Source organism: Armigeres subalbatus, chromosome 3 (genome assembly GCF_024139115.2).
Source record: "Armigeres subalbatus isolate Guangzhou_Male chromosome 3, GZ_Asu_2, whole genome shotgun sequence".
In the NCBI taxonomy this organism is placed as follows: Eukaryota; Metazoa; Arthropoda; class Insecta; order Diptera; family Culicidae; genus Armigeres; species Armigeres subalbatus.
The window spans coordinates 78636546-78664332 of record NC_085141.1 but is presented as its reverse complement, the minus strand read 5'-3'; the positions used below and the strand labels follow the sequence as shown (position 1 = coordinate 78664332).

Genomic DNA, 27787 nt, shown 5'->3' with positions numbered 1-27787 from the left:
AAAAAAGACGTATGTCTATACGTAAATCACATTGACACATTATCTGACACTTTTGAATAGGTTTACATGATTTTTTTAATCATTTAAAAATACCACTTTTTAATGCATATTTCAATTTTTCATGCATGGTTCACGTTTATTAAATCAAATTAATTTTTAATCATATTGATTCCCCGCAATTCAGTTAATTATGAATGTAATTAGGAATAAGCTTAAAGAGCGCAACCACTTTAGTATCCCACAAAACGCGCTATTTCGAATTAGCAGCTGGTTCCTGCGCCGAACGTTACCATATGTACTTGCAATTATTTTGGCAACTCTTTTCATTATCGCTATAAGTTAGACTTAAGACATTTTACCGGTTTAACAGCTTGCACTTTGGGCTGCTGTTTTAAGTGCCACTTCGGAAATGTTGGAGTGCTACTAATTGACCTACAGTCGCGCCTGGTCATGATACTCTAAATGTGGCTGCATCGTCGTGCACTAACATTTATCAAAGTGCTATTAGGTTGGGTATTGGAAATAAGAAGATAAACACCTAACACTGCGTACTAAAGCTAAATATATGCCTTATATTTATAGTTATCTTATCGTAATTCTTCGTTTTGCTCAACAGATGCCCGGAGTTGTATGATTACCAACTGAAGGAGACATTGATTGTTGTATGCAATAGCTTTCGAAGAAAAAACTCTAAAACGAACAACTGAAAATGATTTTAACAAACAAACATCATCATACCAACAAGTACCGTTCAGAGATTGGCTCGTTAATAACAACTTATTTCTCGAATTTAAATCAGACTCTTTCAGAATTCCTACTTTGCTTTCGTTTTATGCGTAACAACGTAAGAAATTGATTGATTTTACTATTTTTTTAACTTATAATGAGATTTTTTCATCAATTCGTTTTTTATATGTTCGTAATGTAAACTAAAGATAAGTTTTACGGGGATTACCGTTTCGTCACAGAATTGCTTTATTGGATCGTCGATTTCGTGTTTCGTTCCTGCAAAAATATCACACTATTGCTGCTTTCGGCAGTGATTTTGAATCGCTAGCCAGAAGTTAAGTCTTATTTTTAATCTGTGTAGGTTTTATTTTACTGTTTTTTTATAGGTGCTTCTATCAACAACATTAAGAATAACAGATCGATTTAGATTGGTATAAGCGAAGTAAAATCAGGCATTGAATCTCCTTCAGTAGTATTTATTCGTTTTATTGCGTTTTTAGTAAGCAACGTTGAAGTGGAACATTTCCGGAAATTCGAGTATTTTGAATGAAAATCAATCCAATTTTTTTATCAATTACTAGACAAGTAATTGCATTAGGTCAATTAATTATTCCAACAAATTATAAAATATCCGGAAATGTTGCACTCAATAAACGCTGTCCAAACATTTAAGCATTCCAAACTAGTACTCTACTTATTTTATGATGCACTGGGATTAAAAACATATTCAAACATGAGCTCTAATGCATCCGATTACATTTCCACATAACGTGTGAAGTATTGAACATTTCTACTTTGATAGTGAAAACCCCAACGCCCGCACCGATACTGTAAAATAGATTTCAAAACCCCAAAATATGTGTTTGTAAATACTCACGCCACTGATTCTGGTCATTGCTTCACTTGGAGCATGATGCAGCCTACGTAAAATGGTGCTTTAGGTAGGCATCAATGATCTTCGGTGTTTCTTCGGAGCATCCAACCAATTCCAGCACTCCCTTGGTGAAGCCCATATTGTTATGTTTCATGTCTTGCTGATGGCGGCTCAAACTGACCACAACGTATCTAAAAATAAGTATAAACCAGTATTTAAAAAATGGAAATTTAAAACAATCAATGTATTTCTGCTACATACCGAGCCCTTTGCTTTATGTCTTTGTTGTACTTATTGAGAGCGTCCAGGGGCGATGTACGTAACGGGTTCACACGGATCAGTGAGTCGACAATAGTTATGAACGCATCCACCGGCATCTTGTTCTCGTATGCGTAAATGATTGGCCGTCGCAGACAGACCTCGGTCTTTTGGTGTGCTTGGTTCTGAATATGGTCGCACCCTTTGAAGAAATCCATCTCCCGGGTGAGATCTACGTTAACAAGTTGCTCACGATCGTCGGTGTACGAAAAAACCTTCATGTGCGGCTCGCGCTTAAACATCGGCAGGGTTAGCAAAATAAAAGCCGCCTGACAGGACATGAGTCGATTGCCGAAAACACGTTCTGTAACGAAAACCAAGAAATTCGGCTTAGAAATCAACAAGGTACTGTTAGTGTGCCGTTTGGAATAATTGTCGTTTATTTTAGGACGCCTAACATAGCGCTGGTTCTCACAAGTTCCAATACTCATGCGGGTCTTCCGATGACTATTGATCACCAGTTAAGGGTTGCATACTTATCTGCATGCCCTTCTTAGCATAGCGGTAGAATGCGTGGTTATAAAGCAAGACCATGCTGAAGGTGGATGGGTTCGATTCCCGGTGCCGGTCTAGGCAATTTGCGGTTTGGAAATTGTCTCGACTTCCCCGGCCATAAAAGTATCATCGTATTGGCCCCATAATATACGAATGCAAAAATGGTAACCTGGCTTAGAAACCTCGCGGTTAATAACTGTGGAAGTGCTGAATGAACACTAAGCAGCGAGGCGGCAGTGTCCCAGTGGGGGATGTAATGCCAATAAGAAGAAAAATACTTCAAAATGGATCTAAAATGCTGTATTTTTTATTGGTAAAGATGTTTTTTCTCGAATAGCGCGGATGGTGTGAGGTGTGCGCTGCCATCACAAATAGTTTTGGTAACTCGACACTTTGCATTGACGTGACGTTGTACAACATTTTATCATGTCACTGGTCCTTGAATCCTTACGCGAATTCAATTAAATATTTAACGTGTTCTTATGATAAATTAGATAAATTAACTTCAGAAATTCGGAAGAGATATTCTGGAAATGAATTTACCTATATGATTTTTTTTGTCCAAAGACCAAAATTGAAGCCCGTAGGAATTGAAAAGCATTTCTTTAAAATATTTCTACGGGTTTTCTGATGAAAATTTTGAATTTTTTTCTGGTAAAAAAGTTTGCGTAAGTTTTGAAGAATGTCCGATAAAATCGAAGAGAATTTCCTGCCGAAATTCAAGGAAAACAAAAAGATAATTTCTCGTGAAAGTTAACAAGAATTTACTTTTATAGTTAGGAATATTTCAATGGATTTTCTAGTGAAAATTCTTACTTGGATTTGGAAATTTAATTTTTAAATTAAACTTCCGTGGAAACTCTGAAGGGAGCATTTTCTTTTGGTAAGAATCAGAATAACGCGAGGAGAAATAGGTACAGAAAAATTGTTAGTTCACAGAAATTTAGCAAATTTCTCGAAACTTCAGTTCGATCCTATGTCCTATGTCCCTATATGTTTACGTACCTATAGGTACCATTGGGGGTACCTCGGACAAAAATGCTTAATGGCGGATGTATTAACATTCCTATATTATTAGTTTTGATAATTGTTCAATGTTTGATTCCAAAACTATCTTCTTCTTCATTGGCATTACATCCCCCACTGGGACATTGCCGCCTCGCAGCTTAGTGTTCAATTAGCACTTCCACAGTTATTAACTGCGAGGTTTCTAAGCCAAGTTACCATTTCTGCATTCGTATATCATGAGGCTAACACGATGATACTTTTATGCCCAAGGAAGTCGAGGCAATTTCCAATCCGAAAATTGTCTAGACCGGCACCGGGAATCGAACCCAGCCACCCTCAGCATGGTCTTGCTTTGTAGCTGCGCGTCTTACCGCACGGCTAAGGAGGGCCCTATTCCTCTTGAAAGGAGGCTTCCGAGCCTCTTGAAAGGAGGCTTCCGAGCCTCTTGAAAGGAGGCTTTCGAGCCTCTTGAAAGGAGGCTTCCAAGCCTCTTGAAAGGAGGCTTCCAAGCCTCTTGAAAGGAGGCTTCCGAGCCTCTTGAAAGGAGGCTTCCGAGCCTCTTGAAAGGAGGCTTCCGAGCCTCTTGAAAGGAGGCTTCCGAGCCTCTTGAAAGGAGGCTTCTGAGCCTCTTGAAAGGAGGCTTCTGAGCCTCTTGAAAGGAGGCTTCTGAGCCTCTTGAAAGGAGGCTTCTGAGCCTCTTGAAAGGAGGCTTCTGAGCCTCTTGAAAGGAGGCTTCTGAGCTCTTTGAAAGGAGGCCTGAGCCTCTTGAAAGGAGGCTTCTGAGCCTCTTGAAAGGAGGCTTCTGAGCCTCTTGAAAGGAGGCTCTGAGCCTCTTGAAAGGAGGCTTCTGAGCCTCTTGAAAGGAGGCTTCTGAGCCTCTTGAAAGGAGGCTTCTGAGCCTCTTGAAAGGAGGCTTCTGAGCCTCTTGAAAGGAGGCTTTGAGCCTCTTGAAAGGAGGCTCTGAGCCTCTTGAAAGGAGGCTTCTGAGCCTCTTGAAAGGAGGCTTCTGAGCCTCTTGAAAGGAGGCTCTGAGCCTCTTGAAAGGAGGCTCTGAGCCTCTTGAAAGGAGGCTTCTGAGCTCTTGAAAGGAGGCTTCTGAGCCTCTTGAAAGGAGGCTTCTGAACCTCTTAGAAGGAGGCTTCTGAGCCTCTTGAAAGGAGGCTTCTGAGCCTCTTGAAAGGAGGCTTCTGAGCCTCTTGAAAGGAGGCTTCTGAGCCTCTTGAAAGGAGGCCTGAGCCTCTTGAAAGGAGGCTTCCGAGCCTCTTGAAAGGAGGCTTCCGAGCCTCTTGAAAGGAGGCTTCCGAGCCTCTTGAAAGGAGGCTTCCAAAACTATGCATTGTACATAATAGGCATGGCGATGCGATCAGTTTTTAAAATCCTGTGAAAAGCTAAGTAGCTTTGTTGCAAAAGCCTTTCGGAAGCTTTTTCTGAGCAGCTCGTAAGCCTCCTTTCATGAGGTACGGAAGCTTCCCTTCAAATGGTTTGGAATTCTTCTTTCAAGAAGCTTGAAAGCCTCCTTTTAAGAGGGTCGGAAGCCTCCTTTGAAGAGATTCGAGAAATTTGCTACCATAAAGCTTAGAAGCCTTCTTCCAATATGCTTGAAAGCCGTTTTTGAAGAGGCTCGGAAGCCTCATTTCCAGAGGCCCGGGACCCTTCTTTCAATATGCTTAAAAGCCTCCTTTCAAGAGGCTTGGAAGCCACCTTTCATGAGGGTCAAAAGCTTCATGTCTAGAGGCTCGAAAGCTTGAAAACATCTTTTAAGAGGCTCGGAAGCGTCCTACCATGATGCTGAAAAGCCTTCTTTTGCGAGGTTTAGAGGCCTTCCCTTAAGAGGCTCGGAAGCCTGGCATTTTTCTTTCAAGGAGCTTGAAAGCCTCCTTTCAAGAGGCCTAAAAGCGGCTTTCCAAAATTCTTATGCCTTCTTTTAAGAGGCTCGGAAGCCTTCTTTCAAGATGCTCAGAAGCCTTCTTTCAAGATGCTCGGAAACCTCCTTTCAAGACACTCGGAAGCCTGCTTTTAAGTGGCTCGGAAGGTTACTTTCAAGAGGATCGAAATCTTCCTATCAAGAAGTTGAGAAGCCTTCTTCCAAGAGGGTTCAAAGTCTCCTTTCAAGAGGGTCGGAGCCTCACTTCAAAAGGTTTGGAATTCTTCTTTCAAGGGGCTTCAAAGGCTCCTTTCAACTGACTCGGAAGCTTTGTTTCAAAAGGCTCGAAAGTTTCCTATAAAGACGCTTGGACGCCTACTTTTAAAAGGCTCAAAAGCTTACTTTCAAGAGGCTTGGAAGCCACTCTTCATGAGGCTCAAAAGCTTTATGTCTAGAGGCTCGAAAGCTTCCTGTCAAGAGGCTCGGAAGCCTCCTTTTAAGTGGCTCGGAAGCTTTCTTTCAAGAGGCTCGAAAGCCTCCTTTCAAGAGACTCGGAAGCCTCCTTTTAAGTGGCTCGGAAGCTTTCTTTCAAGACGCTCGGAAGCTTCCTATCAAGAAGCTGAGAAGCCTTCTTCCAAGAAGCTTAAAAGCCTCATTTCAAGAGGGTCGGAGCCTCTCTTCAAAAGGTTTAGAATTCTTTTTTCAAGGAGCTTCAAAGACTCTTGTCAAGATGCTCGGAAGCCTCCTTTCAAAAGGCTTGAAAGCTTGCTATCAAGAAGCTCAGAAGCCTTTTTTTAAAGTGCTTAGAAGCCGCTTTTGAAGAGGTTCGGAAGTCTTTTTTAATGAGGCTCGAAAGCCTCCTGTCAAGAGGCCCTTCAAATGGTTTGGAATTCCTCGTCCAAGGAGCTTGAAAACCTCTTTCAAGAGGCTCGGAAGCCCCCTATCAAGATGCCTTGGAGGCCTCCATTAAGAGGCTCGGAAGCATGCATCCAAGAAACTTGGAATTCTTTTTTCAAGGAGCTTGAAAGCCTCCTTTCAAGAAGCTCAAAAGCGTCCTTTCAAAATTCCCATGCTTTCTTTTAAAAGGCACGGAAGCCTCCTTCAAGATGCTCGGATGTCCCGAAGTTAACTTTCAAGAGGCTCGAAAGCCTTTACATGTCCTCAAAGACTTATAGGAAACTTGATGAAACTAAATTTGAATTGAAAAGTTTCACCGAATAACAAAAAATTCAGGCAACTTTATGGCGAGCTACTACCCAAAATCGCATATTTGTCCCATATGAACAGGAAATCCGGCAAAGATTGGACTGATATGCGATCATGGGCAGCTAATATCTCGTTAATTTTCAGTTCCGTGCCTTGCGAGCAAAGGCGCAGAATTGCCAATCCGGAGGATGTTTACGGGTTGGAAACTTTTCCGACACCCTGGGCATAGTGTATTCGTCGTAATTGCAACACAAGATACATACTCATGCAATGGCGGGCATAGAAAAGCTTTCAATTATTAACTGAGGAAATGCTAGTAGAATACCAAGTTGAAAAGGCTGGCCAAGGTCCAAATGGAATGTAGAGTCATTGAAGAAGAAGAAGAAAAAGTAGGGTTAGGCGGGGCAAGATGGGTCACGGGGTAAGATGGGTCAGGGCCGTTTTTGAGCATTGTGTACATTTTAATGTGGAGATTATGACTTTGTAGGAGGAATAATTTGGTTCTACTTTATTATCACTCGATTTGATGATAAAATTTTATTTTGGTAGAGTATGGCAAGGTAAAATATTTTCAGCATTGTTTCTTATGCGAAACACACTATCTATAAAACGTGTAATCTCGTCGAGCAATGTAAAATTTAAACATTTTTAGTAACATAGTGAACGCATTATAAGTAATGTAGGTGATGTTATACTAACTGCGTTGAAATAAATAAATTTGATCCAAAATTAGACATTCCAACATGAACTTACAAATGGGGCAAGATGGGTCAGCACATACTGAAGGGCATAGTTCGTATTCAAAACATATTTTCCATTGCTGGTTTGATCATTTTAAGGTTACTTTTTACCTAATGATGTTAATTTGTTTATTGAAAATGTCTATTTTTTGTTTTAAGAAAGCTATACTTGGACGGCTTGTTTTCATAAAAATTTGGAGACATTTTTTAATGTAGAGCCATTTCTTCATCCAAGGCTTGAAAATTAATTTTTATTCAATATAATCATTGGCAATAAAGCTATATATCTGTGTGTAATTCAATATTAAGAATAAAAACAATATTAATTTCAGTATTTAAAGGTGACCCATCTGGCCCCGCTGTTTGACCCATCTTACCCGCCATTTTTGATTGACAGAAAAATAGACTTCTACTTTAATGACTCGAAATGGAATAAAAGTGGAGTTTTGTTATCTCATACCACTGGCTTACAGATTATGAGCTATTTTTATAGATCCATGTTGAAAAGTTGAATTAAAATGTTTCTGTTTTGAGATATTCAGGGTTCGCCTTAGGCGACCCATCTTGCCCCATCATACCCTAATTCTTATTTCACTCATAGCGAAAAAAATAGGAGGTACCATAATGAATGTAAAAGTTCAAAAAGGTACCACTCAAGAAAAAGGTTGAGAACCGAATTTCTTATACATTTTCAGCCTTATGATTTTAGCTTTTTCGACCATTTTCGAGTTCAGTCTCATGAGTATGCATCCAGTATCCTTACACACTTAAATTATTTCACATACCTCAGCAAAATTTTCGCGGAAAATTCAATGTTACCGAAAATGGGTAATGCATCTGCCAAAGTTTCGCCAATACTTTACTGGAATTTGGCAAACATGATTTTTAGCAAAATCTCGGTAACGATTATTATTTTTTTAATTTATTAAAATTTTACCAAAATACAGTGAAAGCTTTAATGAGAACTCAGCTGTTGGATTCCCGGGAGTCGAGACATTTAGAGCTTCAAGTGTGTATGTTGAAATCCCTAATACTTACAAATTAGGCAGTAATTTTAATTAATCACTATTTTGGTACGACAAGGGTTTGATGTCGATTTACCATTGTAAATGTATATTCAAATCTACTTACTCTTCGATTGTTTCGATCTTAGATCCAGGGTCACCAGGATGCGCAACCCTGTTCGTTGGTAGTTGAGCATCGATTGATTCAGACCGGCATACAGCTGTTTCAGCACCGTCGGATTTGCTTTGATCTTTTTTAACCCCAAATTGTTAGTGGTATGCACGGATTCCTTAACTGCTTCCAGATACCGCTGGCGTTCCTCGAATAGGCGCATCACTTGATATATGAAGATGGGGTTAATTTTGGATGCGGTTACCGATGTTACTCTATTTAGCACTTTGCCGTATGCTTCGGAAAATGGATTGTCAGTTTCCTCCAACAATCTGTAATCCTGCAGGACCAGCACGGACTGGACTAGTTCCCGATAGGTCATGTGAGGGAACAATGTTTCCCATACTATCGGTGCCCAGAGTAACTGCGCTGGTACCAGCTCAAGTGAATACTTGTGATCTTTAATGCCACTGCAAACCTGCGTAACGGTATTGCTTCTTTTAAATCCCTTTATACGCTTGAAGACTTTGAGTGCTTCGCTTTCAACGTGTGGCACTGCATCCAAGCATCCCTTCCCTTCCTGGTTATTTTTTTCTGCTTTCTTATTTTGGGCCACTCTGCTCACGCCTTTTCCACCACATACTGCATCCAACACTTGCATTTTATCTTCATCGGTTAGCTTGATGTGAGCCAATCTGATAATATCCTTGTGACACCACTCATGCTGAACTCGATCCTTTGCTAGACGCGTTGCCAGCTCTTCAGCAGAATGTTTGGCATACCATTTAGTAAGAGCGACTTTCATGCCATGTCCGAAACCTGCAAATATTTCAATTCAACTTTCGCAACATTTTGTACGCTATGCTAATTCTCATACCTTTGCCGCCCAACTTTGGTGCTAGAGTTTGGTAAAAATACACAAACTGAAACAAATCCTTTGAATGTTCAATCAGTGTTGGCACAACCTCGTACAGCTTATGCTTTTCTTCGGCCTTTTTGAAGGTTCGAACCATAAAGGCCAGCGCAAAGAGACACTCATCAAGGCGTACCAGGGATCCACTTTTTATAACCTGTAGGAATAAATCAACAACAGTGATAGATAGTATGATTAATAATAATCACTAGCAGTATTTTATATCATTTGAATTCGTCGGTAATGTTTGACATTTTTTTACTGTTGGCTCAACCAACATCCATCCATGAGATATAGCAAACTTCACTCTAATAAATCATCACGTCATATTCACGTGAAAAATCACGTAACTGATCTGTCTTGAACAAACGACGATTGTTATGTGACGTTAGTAATGCTCACCTGAAATTCACGTAACTTTTACTAAAAATCTTGGTGAATATGATTGTATATCCACGTAAACAATTTAAGTGAGATTGTGTTAATAGTGTGATTGCAGCACCGGCATTGTAAACAAGAATGAATGATACATAACCTAAACATAATAAGGCTTCGCGGGCGGAGGTAAGTGATATTTCAGGTGCATCTAGGCGGATATTTTCCGTGCCTGCATTTCTCCTCTTTGGAAATGGAGGTTGGATAAAATTTATTAGATTCGTTGAAAAATTATGTGAAAGAGAAGGCTACAGCTACAGTTTTCTGGTCGCGTTAGTATAAAGTTTATAGTCTAGGTTCCACTACTTTTGGTTAATTAACAGCGGTAATATTAGCAATTTTCGAGCAAGCAGCTGGTTTCAAATTCTCGGCGATTCTCATTGATAATTCTCATTGCGATAACTCCAAAGCGCAATGACAAAATGACGGCATGCCCTGTATCAATGCATCAACAACGCGAAAAAGATTCTCTTTTATGGGCAGTCCTTGTCCATTTTTTCATTCGTTAGCGTTAGCGTTAGCGTTGTTACGGTATACTTCGTAGATTGGACACTAGTGATACTCATGTTTCTTATGGAATCCCTATCCAGATTGCTGTCGGAAATCAAGGTGGGGAGTTACCCTTGATTCCAATCTAAGATAAAAATGGCATAAGCATGAGGATTACTACTCCCGGCCACGCCCATCTTTACCGTAACTAGGGATAGGAAAAGAAATGTTGAAATGAATTGGCGACGCCCTCATAAGTTCTACGGAGTTGGTGGTTTGGTAGGGTAAGGTAGGTCATGGAGGTTTGCCTCAAGCTGGCAATTCGACCCACAGACTATGTTGTTTACCTGTTTTTATTTAAACTCTTGCCAGCCGGCTGTCGAAAGAGTATGCTAATATCAATTTTATTTACAGTTTATTCTTTAAATAATTTACAGACGATTTCTTAACCTCAATCTATCAACAAATATCCGTTGATTACTATAATTACTATAAGATCTTTATTATTTCCTTAATTCAACGGTAGTATTACAATTTTTACTTTTACAGTTCAGAGATTTGGATTACCTTTCAGCTGAGAGCAATTCTATTTCATTACAAGAGACATAAGGAGCATTGAACAGGATTTCACTAGCTAAAATTAGCTTTTTATAGGGAAAAGGTGCAAAAAAAAAAAAAAAAACCCTAGAACTCAGATTTTCTTAAGGCTAATATCACAGGGGTTAAGAGATGAGTGCTTCGATGAGCGGATTTGCTGACGTCTCACATGAAGTTATGAAGGATCTCGTAGCCCGTTCGATACTTGTGTCGATAGTGTTGACACCGGCCAACTTGTGCAAATCGTCGGTCGGATACCAGGGGTTCAAGTTGAGGACCATTTTGAGCAGTTTGTTCTGTTTCACTTGAAGTCGCTTGCGGTGAGATTTTGCGCAGTTACCCCAGACCACCGATGCATAGGTCATTATAGGCCGGATGATACTCTTGACGACCAGTAACTTGTTTTTGATGTGTAGCTTTGACCGACGATTTAGCAGAGAGTAAAGCGCTTTAGAAGAACGATCTATCTTTTCAGCGACATAGTTAACATGTTTGTCGAACTTGAGCTTCTTGTCAAACACCACTCCCAGATACTTGACTTCTTCTGTCCCACATAGTTGGTTGGCCATTGATCGTTATCGATCTGCGGGGAGGTATCGAGCTACGCGTCTCCTGGTGAAAAATATGGACTGGGTTTTCCCAGCATTGCTTGATGCGCCATTTCCGTTGGAATTCCTCAAGGTTGTCCATTGCCGCTTGGAGGTGGGTGACAACAATTTGTGGATCTCTATCCGACGCCAGGAAAGCAGTATCATCCGCAAAGAATGCGTAGGACACACCGTCAACCATTACTATGTCGGATGTGAGAACGTTGTAGAGAATAGGACTCAGCACTGATCCTTGTGGTACTCCAAAGGGTATGTTGTGCTCATTAGAGTTCTCGCCATTTACAGCCACCGTGAAGGTCCGATTTGACAGGAATGATTGGATAATCTTAACCAGGTAGAGCTGCAGATTCGATCGGAAGAGTTTGTACACCACAGCATCTTGCCATACGGAATCGTACGCCTTCTCAACGTCGAGGAGAATCATACCAGTCGATTTACCCGTTAGGAATCCGCGCTTCACTTTCTGCTTTATGCGTTCGAGCTGGTGTACCGTTGAGTGTCCCGTTTTGAAGCCGAACTGTTGTGGTGGAATGACTTCCTCTGTCTCCAGGTGTCGGTTTAACCGGGCAAGGATTACCCTTTCGAGGACTTTGCTTAGGCTGCTCAGGAGACTTATCGGTCGGTAGTTACCAGGGTCAGTGATATCCTTATTAGCCTTTGGAATAGCTATTACATTGGCGTGCTTCCAGCCGGTCGGAAAGTAACCCAAGACTAGGCACGCGTTGAAGATCTTGGTCAAAACGATCAATCCTTTTCTTGGCAGGTGTTTGAGGCAGGTGTTCCGGATGCCGTCCTGCCCGGGAGATTTCCTATTTTTCAACGTGCGGATGACTGACTTCACCTCCTTCGGTTTTACCAGAGCAGCATTAGGAACGAGAGGATTTGCAGTACGAATTTGGTCAACTGCATTTTCCACGGCGGCCAAGGTTCCAGGATCTCCTGGTTCTTCATTATTGTGGGCAGCAGCAAACGCTGCTGCGAAAGCTTCGGCTTTCTGTGATGAGCTCGCTACGAGGTTACCGTTGACGTTTAGCGGGGGGCTGTGTTTCACCGTGTTCCGGAGGTTGCGAGTCAACTTCCAAAATTTGTTACTGCCGTTATCTAGGTTCTTCAGCATCGACCCAAAGTTCTGGAATCGATGTTCTGCGCTTAACGAACTGATGGCATTGTTTAGGTGGTTGACCACCGCACCAATCAGCGGGTCCCGACTCCGAATAAACTGCCTACGACGCACATTCCTTAGCCGAATCAGCAGCTTCAACTCGTCGGGGATGTCCTTCTTCTTTGGGAAAATTCTACGCGTAGGAACAGCAGCCTCCTCAGCTACCTTGATGACCTCAGTGATTTTGCCTATGGCGGCGTCGATTTTCTGTGGACGATCCAGATCGTTGATCCAGGATGCGGTGACGTCAATTTCCTGATCAATTTTCCGAGCGAAGGTGCTCCAGTTCGCCTTATCGAAGCAGCTGATGAGCTTACCAGCCGGGGCTATTGGAACGTCGGCATCGATGGTGAAGGTTACTGGCAGATGATCTGATGATAGTTCGACGTGCGATTTCGGCTTTGACATCTGTACTAGGTTGTTTGAAATAACCAGGTCCAAGGTTGAAGGCCTCCCTCGCCCGGACGGGTAGCGAGTGGGAGTGTCAGGAGCGTGAATGTAAAAGTCCGCGGACTCGTACTCTTGATGCAGAATTCGTCCTGCTTTGTTGGCTCTGGTGCAGTTCCACATCATGTGTCGCGCGTTCATATCTCCTACCAGAAAGTAGGGTCCATCGATTTTGCTAAGCTGGCGTATATCGCGTCTTAACTGGGAGAGTGCTGCCCTATTAGTCGACCCGGGATAGTACACAGCGACCAAATATCCGTTGAACAAATCTAAATTTACCAAATTTGTACTTTCTGCTCAGTAAGCAAAACGATTCTTCTAGGTTCATCGAATACAAAAATCAAACCATGCCTTTTAAAGATAATTATACTAAACATTTTACAAAGTTTTATTTCAAGTATTTTCGCGATTTCTGATAAATTCAATAGCAAACAATCAAACAAAATTAAAATATTCTAGCTAAATTTTACTATTTTGGTCGAGCATGGGTCAGCCGCCTGACACCCGCGTTGAAAAATATGTTCCATGCTTGCCCCCCACATAAAATAATAACGTGTGCTAATCACTAATGATACTAAAAGATTTAAATGAAATTAGGCATTGTTCCCGCTTATCATTTTAGCACCGCCAGGGGGAACTTGGCCAGTACCCACTGCACTTTTCTTTCCCTTTCCACAAACAATTACCATCATTTGTGATATTTCAACGGAATTTTATTGGGAATTCTGAAAAGGCAGGCAATCAATGCAGTTAGATTGCCAGGTAATACGTGCACATCGTAGCACTGGTGATGCATCACAATCGTATATATACAGGAGTATATGCACTATATGATGACATTGACCGGAAGATTAGATAAGCATTTCCCCCCCAGTCCTTGTCCATTTTTTCATTCATTCCAAAATCACTTTATTGCAATACATTTCAAAACATGTAGTGGTTACCTGCTGTCTTGTAGCTTTCACTAAAATTTCACGTAACCAGTACGTACAAATCACGTCAGGTTCACCTGATCAAACACGTAACTACTTTCAAACTTCACGTCATTACTACTGGAAGATCCAGTTAGAGTCACCGGATAAATCACGTAACTCAAGGAAACTAAATTTTGTTCAGGTTACTTGTCATTCAGGTCACTCTTACGTGAAAAGTCGGGTGGATGAGAATCACATTTGTTTTCAGGTAAATATGACGTGAAGATTTTTCAGAGTGTTGTACTGCCCCGATTTACGTAAATAAACATAACTATTATAGTCCAACTAATAGATCCATAGCAATTTATACAGATAATAGTAGTTTGTGCAACTACACTGAACCCAAACATCCACCTTAATGTGTATGCAAACTGCAATGCCAGCGCCCCTTAACGAATATCATTCGATGCCTGGATGATGCTCATTCGGTTGCTTGGAAGGGGGATGACAAACATCCATAAGCAAATCATACGATAGCAGGATGATTTTCTGACCAGAAGCGGATTACGTGTTGAATCACTTCTATATGAATTCGGAAACGGTACTCGAATGAAATTGTTATATTTTGTAGCAGATTCAAATGACTGGGCGTTTCGTTTTTAATTGTTGGAATAAAAAAAGTAAAAACGTAATTTTAAGGGTCTGTCTCAATTAGATAATTAAACTGAAATTAAACTTAAAAGTGACATTTCAATAATTATCAAATAACCCTGCTCGCAGAGCAAGATTACTTTTGACAGATATCGAATCATTTTCCATCGATGTCCTATTGGAATTGCTGGGCAGCACCAGCCATTCTTATAACGGAGTGATTTTTTAATTCTCGAACTGTCACTTTTAAGTTTAATTCTCCAAATGAGACAGACCTAATAATAAAGATTTAGGTTTATTAGCTCATAATATGTGTTGATACAGACACAATTAGTCATCTATAATATGCTTTACATTGAAAATTGTAAAATAGCGATAAAAACGGAACGTGATTAGCGGATTTTATTCTGTCACCGTTCATATCGGAAGGATGCTATCGCAAAGTAGTCAATTAAACTTGAAAGATCTGGAGCTCAAAGAGATAAACCGCTGCCACCGCATGTCCATAGATTTTTTGCCATAGATCCATCTGAAAACCACCAATTCTGCTGTTGATGTCTCCGAGGATTTCTCACCTTCTCCGTAGATGCCATATTTCTGGAAAGTCAAACATACACAAAACTTGTATAACTATTTATTTATCTTTTTAGAACGCTCTTACCTTCTCACAATTTACCGTTCTTACAAACGATTTTTTTCACGCGATCGCGACCAACTTCCACCAACGGATTGAATTAAACAAATTGCGCACGAGCAAACGAGTAATCAGCGCGGCGGTATCGGCGGTATCATGCATATCTATTTCGTATTGTCGGGCCGCCACCAAACCGGACCGCGCGATTGAGCACTCGCGCTGCGACGCGAGTCGCGACAATTTGAAATATGTCATTAGTAGTGCGCATCTTGCACGCATGGATGTACTATCATGCGCACTAATCAGAAATGAGTTGCGACGTCTGATAACTGCTGATATTTCATTTTATTGAAAACAAATTTTCGATTTTCTACCATACACGGAATATCATTTCTAAACCGAATGATTTTCGTTATAGGGCGCATGCATAACACGTTTCATTAGGTTTTCTGGTGATTTTAATTCGATGCGTCGCATTTCGCATATTAGATGACAAATCATCCAACATCAGTTTAAAAATTTATTTGTTGCCTGCACGGGTACACTGAAACAAATCACCGGCCGGTTAATGTATGAAAAATCATTCAGTGAACTGCTAATTTGATGTTTCCTAATACTGAATGATATTCCATTTGGATGATTTTCTGTTCGAAATTGATAGCAATGCATATCAGAAGTTGAATGCAAAAATGACAAACATTAGCTTATTTTGCACTCACACCAACTCTATATCTAATTTCATTCGTGGGCAGTATGAAAATCCGTTTCATCATGATCATATAAAAATCATCCAAATGTGACTTTAGGTCGTCGCAAGTCATGACTGTCTGTTTTCAAGTCTACAGAAGAAAAGAAGGTGTCGCAAGATGGTAAGTTTCATTTCTTCAAGGAATCGCTAACAAAAACAGCACGTAATTATAATTGCGTTGTGATAGATTCTGCCAATGTAAGAAGGAGCATTGAAAGCTGAGAATCTACAATAATGTACATTTTTATTCCAGTAATCATGTCTGTTGGAATCATTTTCTGACGCTTCACGACGGTATAGGATGGGCACAACAGTTTGATGTTTAAACGCAATTTGCAGGATACACATCAATGGGTAAGTGTATAGACACTGAAATTTGATTCAATTAATGAGAAAAGCTTATTATTTTTTCACAGATAATACCGTCAGCTAAGACCTACAAATGTAAGAGCCTCCAAAATAGATTGGCGCCAGGACTGGAGCAATTTCCGGAAAGTTGGCGAACCATTATAAATTGTCCTACAGCATAATTATATAATTTTCATTACAGAACGTTGCTTAATTTTATGTTATTAATTTCCCCTACAATGTTTATTTTCTACCATGCAACTTGATCATTCATCGAAACTAAAAAAGAAATAAATTAAGTTTATTCTTATCACGAATTTGTAACTATGTTATATATTTTTTAATTATTTTGGGCGAGATATTGGGTATTAAAAGGATCTAATAAAAATATAAACTTCTTTCTTATTTCAAACAATTTTCATTGGACAAATGAATGCTAATCTGTTTAATTTTTAAATGGAAATCATCTACTGATTCGTTTGTTATGATTATCATTTGAATGATTATGTATCGTGTTCTGGATGACAATCACACGACATTTCTTAGAATTGGCGTATGATAAACTGAATGATGGTCATTTGCAAATCATCTGATTTTTGTTATGGGGCTTGGGTGAGGCAAAAATCATACTGTAACTGACGGAATGATTCGTTCAGTGTAGATCAAACAACCCAAATTTTGAGTTGTTTTCGATCTGGCATCTCTTTCATTCCATCCTTTGATGTCAAAAACAGAGAAAGAAAACCACCCAACGATAGCAGTTCGATGGGGGAAGCCAACGCTAGGTTAAAGGAGTTGAACTCAAATTTAGGTTGTTTCAATCTATTTGAACTTAACATTAGGTGGAAACAACTTAATATTTAGGTACTTTCTCACACGGGATCAAACGGAAACTACTCAAATTCAAGTTGGGCCGTCCAACTCAAAATTGGCTTCCCCCACCCGCATAATAAAAAACAACATGTTATATGGTCAGAATCATTATTACAATGTAAGATATAGCTTCACAGTTTACGTTGCGGTTATTGAATACTTTTCGATCGATTCAACCATAACTATTCGACATCATCACTAAATGTCAACATATAACATGCTGTCTCTAAATTGTTCTTTATTTCCTGCATTATATGTCAACATTTTATCATACTGTTGAGCGAAAATTTTGCACGCGAATACAGACGATTTTTTATGGTGACATAACTTAACAACCCATTCAACCAGTGCCGTAGCGTGTGGTTGGCCAGGTTGGCCCCCGCCAAGGGCGCCAGCTCTCAGGGGGGCGCCGAAATCAAGAATTGACTTGATTGAATCGTCAATAATTTTTATTCGCTCAATCGATTCTTTATTTTATTTCAGATGAACTTTCCCAAAGAACCCATGTTTTTGACGCCTCTAAATTTTCCAGGCCGGTTCACACGAGCAGCACTTTTTCGGTTTTTGTTTTCGATTTTTCAAAAGTTAGAGGCTTTAAAAAATATGAATTCTTCGGGAAAGTTGACATTAAAAAGTCAAAGAATCAACTGAGACAAAAAAAATCGTTTTCAAAACTAAAATCTAAAAAAGGGCTGCGCGTCTGAACCAGCCTGAAAAATTCATCATTCGTTGAAAGTCGGGTTGTCCCGTTACGCTGGGATATGGATACTCTGAAGTAGTGCGTAACGGTGTAAATCCGGTCATATCGCCAGGCTCGGTACAACACCGAAGCTGACAATATGACATCCCTAACCCCGAATCCCAAGGTGTCAGGCGACCCGTGCCGAGGGGATGAATGGCCTGGGGGGTGAAACAATTAGCCAGGCAGTTAACAGAGCCTGTAATGCTGGGTAGACACTCTTCGTGTTGCATTACGGATTAAGATCTACCACACTGTGCTCTAGTTCTTACTATTCTTGTTAATACTTATGAGTGATGGTCGGAAGAGTATGGAACGACTATAATTTGCTCTTAGATGACCCATTTTTTGCTCCTTTTGGATGGAGTCAATGGAGTAAATTGTAAAAACGTAACTCAACCTTAGGCTGGTTTTCGAAGCCGACGACATGAATCTCCAAGCTCCAGAGCGCTGATTATTTAGGAAAGAAGCGGATACGAATTTGGTGGATCTGCTGAACCCTCTGACTGATTAGAGCTCTGTGTAAAGGTGAGATTCGAAAATGCCAAACGCAATGAAATCAGATCTCTGTACAAAAACGAATTCGGAACTCATAAGAAGAAGCAAAAATATGTTTGAACTTCAGTACCGATGCATGGTCAAAATCAGTATTATACCACTTATTGTTGAGCCGAAACTGATTGAGGGGCGCGCCTTTGAGAGTTGGTATAAGCCATTTTTCGAAGGGTATAAATAGCGGTACCTTAATCTAAAGAGGCTTTACATTAAGCTTGAGAAACATATGAATAAAAAATGACTACTTCATTTCTTCTCAATAGAAATGGAGCAGAAAGACATGCACTAAACAAATGACACGGGTATACTACAAAAGTTCAATGAAATGGACGCAGTGGTTCATCCCGAAAAAAAAAGTCGGGCAAATGTTAGGCCAAACTTAAAAAACAGCATCTTTCCAATTTTTTGTTTTAAATTTTAAAAATACTTAGAGGCGTCAAAACTATGGGGTCTCCGAGAAAGTTCACCTTAAATAAAATAAAGATTCGATCGAGCGAATAAAAATTTGCGACAGGAAAGGTCAATTACGGCTTGTCATTAAACGAGTTTGTACTACTCCTTTTACTTCCACCACTTCAAATGGAATAGTACAAACGACAAGTGACAAAATTCCTCTAGAAGCACAAAATGATTATTTATCAAGAATTACGGCATGAAACAAAGAACAGTTTTATTAGTTACAAGCCCAATTAATAACAAACCGGCTACAAAATCTGAAGATTTATGGTACGAAGACTTCCAAAACTATTATTAAGGGACCAAGAAAAAAAATAAAAATTTCATGTCCAAAAAGTTATTTGAAAGTTATGGATTGGAATATTTCCATTTTTGAATACTTTTACTGACACCAGTGGGGAAAAATGCGAAAATATCTAATATGCAACAGGCAGAGATAATGTACTTTGCCAAAATAACTATAGTTCGGTTATTATTTCTCAAAGCTTTTGTAGATTGTGATTGGAAATACCTATAAGCAGCACGTGCAATCAAAGCATTTACCACCTCACTTTACCACGAAGCTTTTCTTGCTTCCAATGGTGAATCCGACCACTTCATAGATGGATTTTATTGACCTAACGAAGTACAACCGTACCTCCAAACTACCGACATACCCATTCAAAAGTTGGATTTTTCTTGATCCGAATAGATCCAATAGTGAATTGCACCTTCCACCGGTCCATTAAGAGTTCAGAGAGTGGGAGCTCAATAGATTATTTAATTTATTAAGGCACAACTTCCTCAGCTAATTCATATGAGCGAATTATAACTATTTTGAAAATTTAGAAAAAGAATCGGAAAAGTTCTGTTTTTCATGCTTAGTTAACATTCGTTCGATTTTGAACCAAATCCTTTTGGCCAATTCACACATGCAGCACTTTTTCAGATTTTGTTTTTGATTTTCTAAACAGTTAAAGGGTTCAAAAATATTTTATTTTTTTGGAAAAGTTGACCTTGAACGAATGAAATTGACTGAGGCAATAAAATGAGATACAATTTTTGACGGGGAAGGTCAATTGAATATAAGAAATAGTCGTTGTTTTTTTTTATTCGTATATTTATTTGGTAGGCACTCTGTGTTCTTGACCGCTACTGTGCCGTGATCTACTGTGGTATTCTGCTGCACAGAATCCACACAGAATCTATTTTTAGATATCCCTAATTCGTTATTGTTGTCTTTTGCCAGTTCATCTCATCGTCAGTCCATTGTGTCCATTTGTCCGTATGGTGTATCCAATGATCGTTATATTGTCCGGTTGCCATTTATCGAGGATCGTTGGAGGAATGCCTCCGAGAAGAACAGTTTTGTCAGTCGTCATCAGGCAGCCGTGTCGGTTAGGCGCGTCTCCCAAAACGCCACCGTACGAACTGCGCTTCCGGCGACTGACAAGAGTTTTTGTAGAGGGGCTGGGAAATAGTCGTTGTGGACAGTATGAGCTGAAAGGAATCATAGACAAAAAACTTTCAGCAATTTAAATGATTTTCCAGTCTGTTCTGGACATTTTTAAGATTCCGTACTTACATGTTTTGCAAATACTAAAACAATGACACAAAATTTCAAAACTTGTTTAAGGCATACAACCGAGCACTGCTTGCTATCGGAAGCATCTTAAATCCACCAAATTTTTTAATCTTTCTTTTCGATGAGATTCAAAATGTTGATTGAATGTAGAATATTGCATTTTTTTCCTTAGTAAGAGAGGGGCGCCCTAAACATATTTCGCCAAGGGCGCCGGGTATCCACGCTACGGCTCTGCATTCAACATATTGTTATTTGTCAAATAACCGTACCACAAACTGTTAAAACTTTATATGAGATTGTTCATTTGCAGTTGTCAACAATAAAGGATACTGTTGTCGACCGCACGGGAAAATATCCATGTGCAGTTTATAATTATGCGGGCACCAACGGTCCAAATTAAGTGAATTGAACTTAATTTTGAGTTGTTTGAACTTCATTTTGGGTTGTCTGATCTAACCGTGATGGATGATTTTCATTCAAACCCGCTCAGAAAGGTCTTCTAGAAATCTCCCGTGATATCTCTGAGACAAAAAAATTAGTCTCCTAGATATTTTTGGTCGATTTCTAGCACCTGTCAGACCTCAAATCCGCCTCAAACGCAACAACCGTTTAAACCGGTGTCTACCTCAAATTTTAGACGAGTAGACCGTTTGAACCGATAGGGATATGACAGGTGTGGTCTCTTAGATATTACCTCGATATCTTCTAGACTCGAATACCACGGGTCTTCTAGACTTCTCCTAGATGTGGGTACCATATTGCTTCTTCTTTTTCTTTTCTCTGTTGATATTTCCCGCTCAGAAAGGTCTTCTAGAAATCTCCCGTGATATCTCTGAGACAAAAAAATTAGTCTCCTAGATATTTTTGGTCGATTTCTAGCACCTGTCAGACCTCAAATCCGCCTCAAACGCAACAACCGTTTAAACCGGTGTCTACCTCAAATTTTAGACGAGTAGACCGTTTGAACCGATAGGGATATGACAGGTGTGGTCTCTTAGATATTACCTCGATATCTTCTAGACTCGAATACCACGGGTCTTCTAGACTTCTCCTAGATGTGGGTACCATATTGCTTCTTTTTCTTTTCTCTGTTGATATTTACATTAAATTCCATGAAACACAGCTTTTTTTTGGAAGATATAAAACATCTCTTTATTTTTATTTTTGAAATTCTCTCGGAACTGCTGTTGATTTTTTTTTCAAATGGATCAGAAAAACTCTTATAATTCTTGGAGGTATCCTCCTGCAGTTCCTAGACGAAATCCACCGAAATTTCTAGAGGAAATAAATTCATGGAGAATTTAACCCGGAATTACTGGAAAGATTATTCCTGAATTTCTGGGGCAATTCTCTTTGAATTTCTAAAGGAGTTCTTCTTGAGTTTCATAGAGGAACTCTCACGGAATTCCGAGAGGTATTTTTCGAAATCTTCCTGTATTCCTGAAGTAATTCACTAAGAATTCTAATAAAATTCCGAAATCCTTGGAGGCAGTCCCACCAAAATTCCTGAATGAATCCACCCTGCAATTCATCCTGAATTCCTCCAGGAATTCTCCCTAAATTGGAGGAGTTTTCCAAAAACCTTCCCCGAATTGCTGGAGACATGCAATACATGAATGCAGGAATTCTTGAAAGAACTGTCTCGAGAAATACGTTCGGATTTCCTAGAGGAATAGAAAAATAAATAGGCAGAATTAAAAACAATCAATAAAACTGATTATTTGCACTTACCATTGCTCTATGATGACTCCAACAGTCTCCAACGTGGCGCGTGGCATTTGAACTGTTTCGACGAGTGCACCGGTAGATACACACACAATTGTAAATAGCCGAAAGTACTATTACACGGGCCCACGTATAAATGAATCTTGACTAAGGTGGTTTGCGTCTTCTCGAGGTAGATTCCTGTTCGCTTTTAGACATCCTTCCATGCGGGTTACATAAAAATCCATGAAACACCGCATTTTTAGGAAGATATAAAACATCTCTTTATTTTTATTTTTGAAATTCTCTCGGAACTGCTGTTGATTTTTTTTTTCAAAAGGATCAGAAAAACTCTTATAATTCTTGGAGGAATCCTCCTGCAGTTCCTAGACGAAATCCACCGAAATTTCTAGAGGAAATAAATTCATGGAGAATTTAACCCGGAATTACTGGAAAGATTATTCCTGAATTTCTGGGGCAATTCTCTTTGAATTTCTAAAGGAGTTCTTCTTGAGTTTCATAGAGGAACTCTCACGGAATTCCGAGAGGTATTTTACGAAATCTTCCTGTATTCCTGAAGTAATTCACTAAGAATTCTAATAAAATTCCGAAATCCTTGGAGGCAGTCCCACCAAAATTCCTGAATGAATCCACCCTGCAATTCATCCTGAATTCCTCCAGGAATTCTCCCTAAATTGGAGGAGTTTTCCAAAAACCTTCCCCGAATTGCTGGAGACATGCAATACATGAATGCAGGAATTCTTGAAAGAACTGTCTCGAGAAATACGTTCGGATTTCCTAGAGGAATAGAAAAATAAATAGGCAGAATTAAAAACAATCAATAAAACTGATTATTTGCACTTACCATTGCTCTATGATGACTCCAACAGTCTCCAACGTGGCGCGTGGCATTTGAACTGTTTCGACGAGTGCACCGGTAGATACACACACAATTGTAAATAGCCGAAAGTACTATTACACGGGCCCACGTATAAATGAATCTTGACTAAGGTGGTTTGCGTCTTCTCGAGGTAGATTCCTGTTCGCTTATAGACATCCTTCCATGCGGGAAGTACCGATTACGCAGCAGTCATCGCCGATTGTCATACGATTATAGGATGAGCATTTTTCGGAAACAACGGTATGACGTTACATTCTTTAACAGGAGGAGGTTTGGGTTCAGTGTAGTTGCAAAAAGATGATTTTTTCAGCGCGAGTTGTACGTTTATCCGACGAGGCTTGCCGAGTTGGATAAATACTACCAGTGCTGAAAAAATCGAGTTTTGCAACGAGTTGCACACGCTATTTTTCGCAATGACGAAAAATGGGCTTTAATATGATAAATCTGGGCCAAAATGGTACTGTCTGATTTACGTTTTATGATAAATCTGGCCAAAAAATCATGTTGCTGCAGAAAACCAACAGATTCCATGTTATCGTGACATATTGAATGCTCGACATACCATATAGCGATAGATAAATCTGTCTTTGGGGAATTTTGATGTCATGTCCATTAAACTATTTCATTTATTACGCGACACAGAGAATACACAATTTGAACACTCACCCAAGCTAATTGAGCAAAATGTGGTCATGTAACTATTGTTCCAATGCTGGTTTTCCATTATAGCACCCAAATGAGTGCTATAATGAACTTTATGCAACCCATTTGGGTTGCATAATGATCATTAAAGCCCCAATTCCATTGGTATGGAAAAGTAGGCCGTTTTATCACTCAAATGTGAACTGTAAACCAAATATTATGATCAGGAATTGCAAAAAATATTTTATGTCTAATTTTCAGAAAGATTTTTTGATTTTATCAAATTATCGTATTTCTCCATGTAATACGAGTTTGAAAAATTCAACGACATATTGCTCAAGTTGCAGAAAACTGACATGGGACTCTTGTGCGAATAGAGGCAGTGTAATGTTAAACATTGTCTAACAGCACATTGCTGTAAATTTGTAATCTGAAGCGTAGAATCCAAAATGTCATTAAAATGACTTATGTCAAACGACACCCTCGCTCCTTAGCCCTAGGATAGGATGTGCCAATTAGTCATTACAAATCGTACTGGTTTTCTGTCAAAATCGTACCGCTTGCTGATTGGGTGAAAATGTCAATCGATTACTTCGATCGGCGATATCACATTTTCAAAAGGGCAGCTTGTTGTTACCTTGGCCGTGTTTCTGGGTTAATAAGTTGAAATTTATGAGAAAATTCAAAAGTTTCACACTTAAAATAAATCGCAGATTTCTGTGAAATTTCACCGAAATCTCAACAGCAGAACTGTTCGGTAAAAATTTTACAGATTTTTTGGTGGTTTTGACAGTTGAACAAAGGAAAATAGCGCAGAAAATCGGTGAAATGATTACCGAACAAATCTGCTGTTGAGATTTCGGTGAATTGAAGCAAAATTCACCGAATCTGCGAAATGATTTAAGTGTGTTGATATTTAATTTTTTGGGTAAAAATTAATTTATGCTAGACTGCAAATGATGTATGCATGATTCTCAAGTGCTATGCTAATTTAAAACACTTGATTTGAAGCATTATTTGCCAACTTTTTGCCCATTTCACTATAAAACTAATCTAATTCGATGTTTAAACTTTTTTCTGATAGTACGTAGCATCTTTTACTACGAATAATGGAAGAAATGAACGAGAAAACATGATTTTTTTACATATATTGTTCGGCGGATTTTGCATAAAAATTATTCGGAAGCACTGGCTGCACTGGCAGCACCGACTGAGGAAACAACAAGGCAGTCGCAATTCAATTGTCACATCCTATCCTAGCCTATCCTAGCACAGGCCCCTTCGGCCTTAGTCTGAATAAATAATAATAATCCTATCCTAGCCTTAGCCGTGCGGTAAGACGCGCGACTACAAAGCAAGAACATGCTGAGGGTGGCTGGGTTCGATTCCCGATGCCGGTCTAGACAATTTTCGGATTGGAAATTGTCTCGACTTCCCTGGGCTTAAAAGTATCCTCGGGTTAGCCTCATGATATACGAATGCAAAAATGGTAACCTGGCTTAGAAACCTCGCAGTTAATAACTGTGGAAGTGCTTAATGAACACTAAGCTGTGAGGTGGCTCTGTCCCAGTCTTGTGATGTAATGCCAAGAAGAAGAAGAAGATGTCAAACGACACGCAACATTTGGAAAAGATCCCGCTTTCTTGTTTCATTTACATTCTTTATTTATTTCATTTATATTTAAAGCCGTGTACTGTTATATAAATATGTATAGGGTAATTGTCAATTTTTCATCTAAGCATTATTAATTTAAATAGGTGTACGAAAACTGGATCCAGATGGGATTGGACTTTCTAATCCAGTACCAAAGAAAGAAATGTTCAGATTTAGTCTTATTCCCCATTATTACCCCAAATTCCACCAGGTGTGATAAAAATAGGATATTACTGAAATACTAGGACTCTAGAGCATAACGAAATAAACGTAGCAAACAAACTTTTTGTTTCTAATATCAAATTGATTATATGATAAATCGTTCAAAGCATCGATACAGCATGTTACCTTCTGTTTTTCTCATATTGACTAGAAGATTTCCTATCCAAGGTAAAGGTACTAATTTGCGTAGAAAGGCTATCAAGCACCAGTGGTATAACTTACTGTCCTACTATGAGATATGTTTTCTACCAAACAACTCCTAAAAACAGGCAAAAATAGTTACCTACTTGATGTTTTTGAAAGTTTATCGCGGAAACATAAGCACTTTTTCAGCAGAATTTGCAAAAGCCTTAGCAATATTATCTAAAAATGTAAACAATTGACACTGCCAAAGCGAAGGATGTCCCCTTTGCTTATGGCACAGTCACAGAGCACATAACTAGCACTAGCATACGAGAGACGAGCAGTAGAAAGCAAACAATTTTCTTCCCATCAATGGCTGATGTGGGGGGTTTGCGTTAAAAACATGGAGGATTGACCCATCCCACGTAGCTAATATGTTTCAAATCATGATTTACCTTTACGATCGTGTCCAGTAGTGGTTCCTTCAGAGTCACTGCCTCGGCTGCCTTGCGTGCGGTCGGATCGTCTACATTTTCAGCCGCTTCCGCCAGTGCACGGATGGGGGCCAAAATACGACAACCTTCGTTGACGTCGAATGGCTTGTTTTTGCGAATGTAGAACGGCTGATCGGTCCCCAGGTAGAGGTAGCGTACGATTACTTCAGTGTCATTCATTATGCCCTTTGCGTGAATATGCTCTGTGGCAGCAGATCGGATGAAGACACGGTTCTTATTTGTACCTCGATGAAGTCACCAGACAAAATTATAATTTTCACTTTACTGTACGACTGATGTTGCGACGAAGCTTGCACTGACTGAAAAAATAATAATAGGTGTACACTGCTAAAAAAGTTTACACACAAAAGACTTTGAAGTATGCTCTTTTGACTATAAAGTATTTTCCGTATCATATTTACATCAATCAGATTTTAATTACAATTTGTCTAGAATTTATTATAAGCATTTTAAAACGATCTTCCTATGCTGCGCTGTAGGATCTGTCAAAGTTAACACCGTCGTGTGTCTTCTTCTTATTTTTACTTGGATTCGTCTATGGGACTACACACAAAAAGGAATAAATATTATGCATAATTATGACTATCTTATATTCACAAATGAATAACATTTATGCATAAAAACAGGAAAGTGTGTAAAACTTATTCTTTTTATGCGTCAAATTTTACTCCTTTTGTGGGTAGTCCCATTCTCCCGGAAAAGAGTGTATTTCTGCCCAAAAGTGCATACGTTCAGCTGTGCGTGTACAGTCAATGTCTTTTATTTTACCAGGGGGGGAGTAAGCCTGTCATCCACGAACAAATCAAGCCTACCTAATACTAAAGACACACTGGTGGTACAAGGACCGTGGTATACCACGGTTATATACCCTAGTACATATTGTACCATGGTTTTCCACGTTGTACCAGCATGGTACAAGGCGACACACCTGTGGTACAACTTGTACCATGGTACGAATACCATCAGTGTGTCATTAGTATAAGATGTATTATCCGGGCCTCGCCGCTTGGGAAAGGCGGGCCACCCTGGGCCACCCCGCTTGGCAAGTGTAACATTTTTCGAACTGGAATCTTGTAGGATATTGGTTAACCTACACTACTGCTGACTAACGAAAAAAATGTGGGATTGTTTATTTACATTTGCTTCATACTACACTCAGAAATAAATTTATACTAAATAGCTTAAAAGTCATTCTAAACGGCTATTCGCCTGGTTGACCCCGAACTCGTATTCGGTCCAACAATACCAGGATAGTATAAATTTAAGAAAATCGTTCTTTAGTATAAGTCAGCTTTATGATTGCTTAGGTTATTTTAGTTTTGGTTGAAGTTTCTAGGTTATGTTTGTTTGTTTTTATTGGTTTACTATAGAGATTTTACTTTTCTTTATGTAAAACTAAAATACAAATCAAAATTTAAAAAAATACTCATGCAATATTTTTATTAAAAATCAGAAATTAATGCTAATCGATAATCAATAACACGACTCTGCTATGCAGATTGAAGAATGCGATTTGGTACCACCATGAGCCGCAAAGAAGGTGT

General features: G+C 39.4%; 1 protein-coding gene and 1 long non-coding RNA gene across 2 annotated transcripts; both read right to left on the bottom strand.

The window, feature by feature from the left end:
• Positions 1–1189: 1189 nt before the first annotated feature.
• LOC134219114 (RNA-binding protein RO60-like) lies at positions 1190–26558 on the bottom strand. The gene is made up of 5 exons (XM_062697804.1): positions 26184–26558; positions 9228–9420; positions 8366–9169; positions 1865–2225; positions 1190–1794 (listed from the first exon to the last, which is right to left on the bottom strand). The coding sequence occupies exons 1-5, from the start codon at positions 26400–26402 to the stop codon at positions 1650–1652; spliced, it is 1722 nt and encodes a 573-aa protein (XP_062553788.1). The 5' UTR covers positions 26403–26558; the 3' UTR covers positions 1190–1649.
• Positions 14843–15375, bottom strand: LOC134224696 (uncharacterized). The gene is made up of 2 exons (XR_009983023.1): positions 15228–15375; positions 14843–15163 (listed from the first exon to the last, which is right to left on the bottom strand). It is a non-coding gene; the product is annotated as an uncharacterized LOC134224696 (long non-coding RNA).
• Positions 26559–27787: the final 1229 nt, after the last annotated feature.

Excerpts from the sequence above, each read along its gene's own strand:
- LOC134219114 (XM_062697804.1), bottom strand. The coding sequence starts at position 26,402 with ATGAATGACACTGAAGTAATCGTACGCTACCTCTACCTGGGGACCGAT. Across the intron at positions 2,226-8,365 it reads AAGATCGAAACAATCGAAGA|AACGTGTTTTCGGCAATCGA; the intron begins GTAAGTAGATTT and ends TTTTCGTTACAG. Across the intron at positions 1,795-1,864 it reads GACATAAAGCAAAGGGCTCG|ATACGTTGTGGTCAGTTTGA; the intron begins GTATGTAGCAGA and ends ACTTATTTTTAG.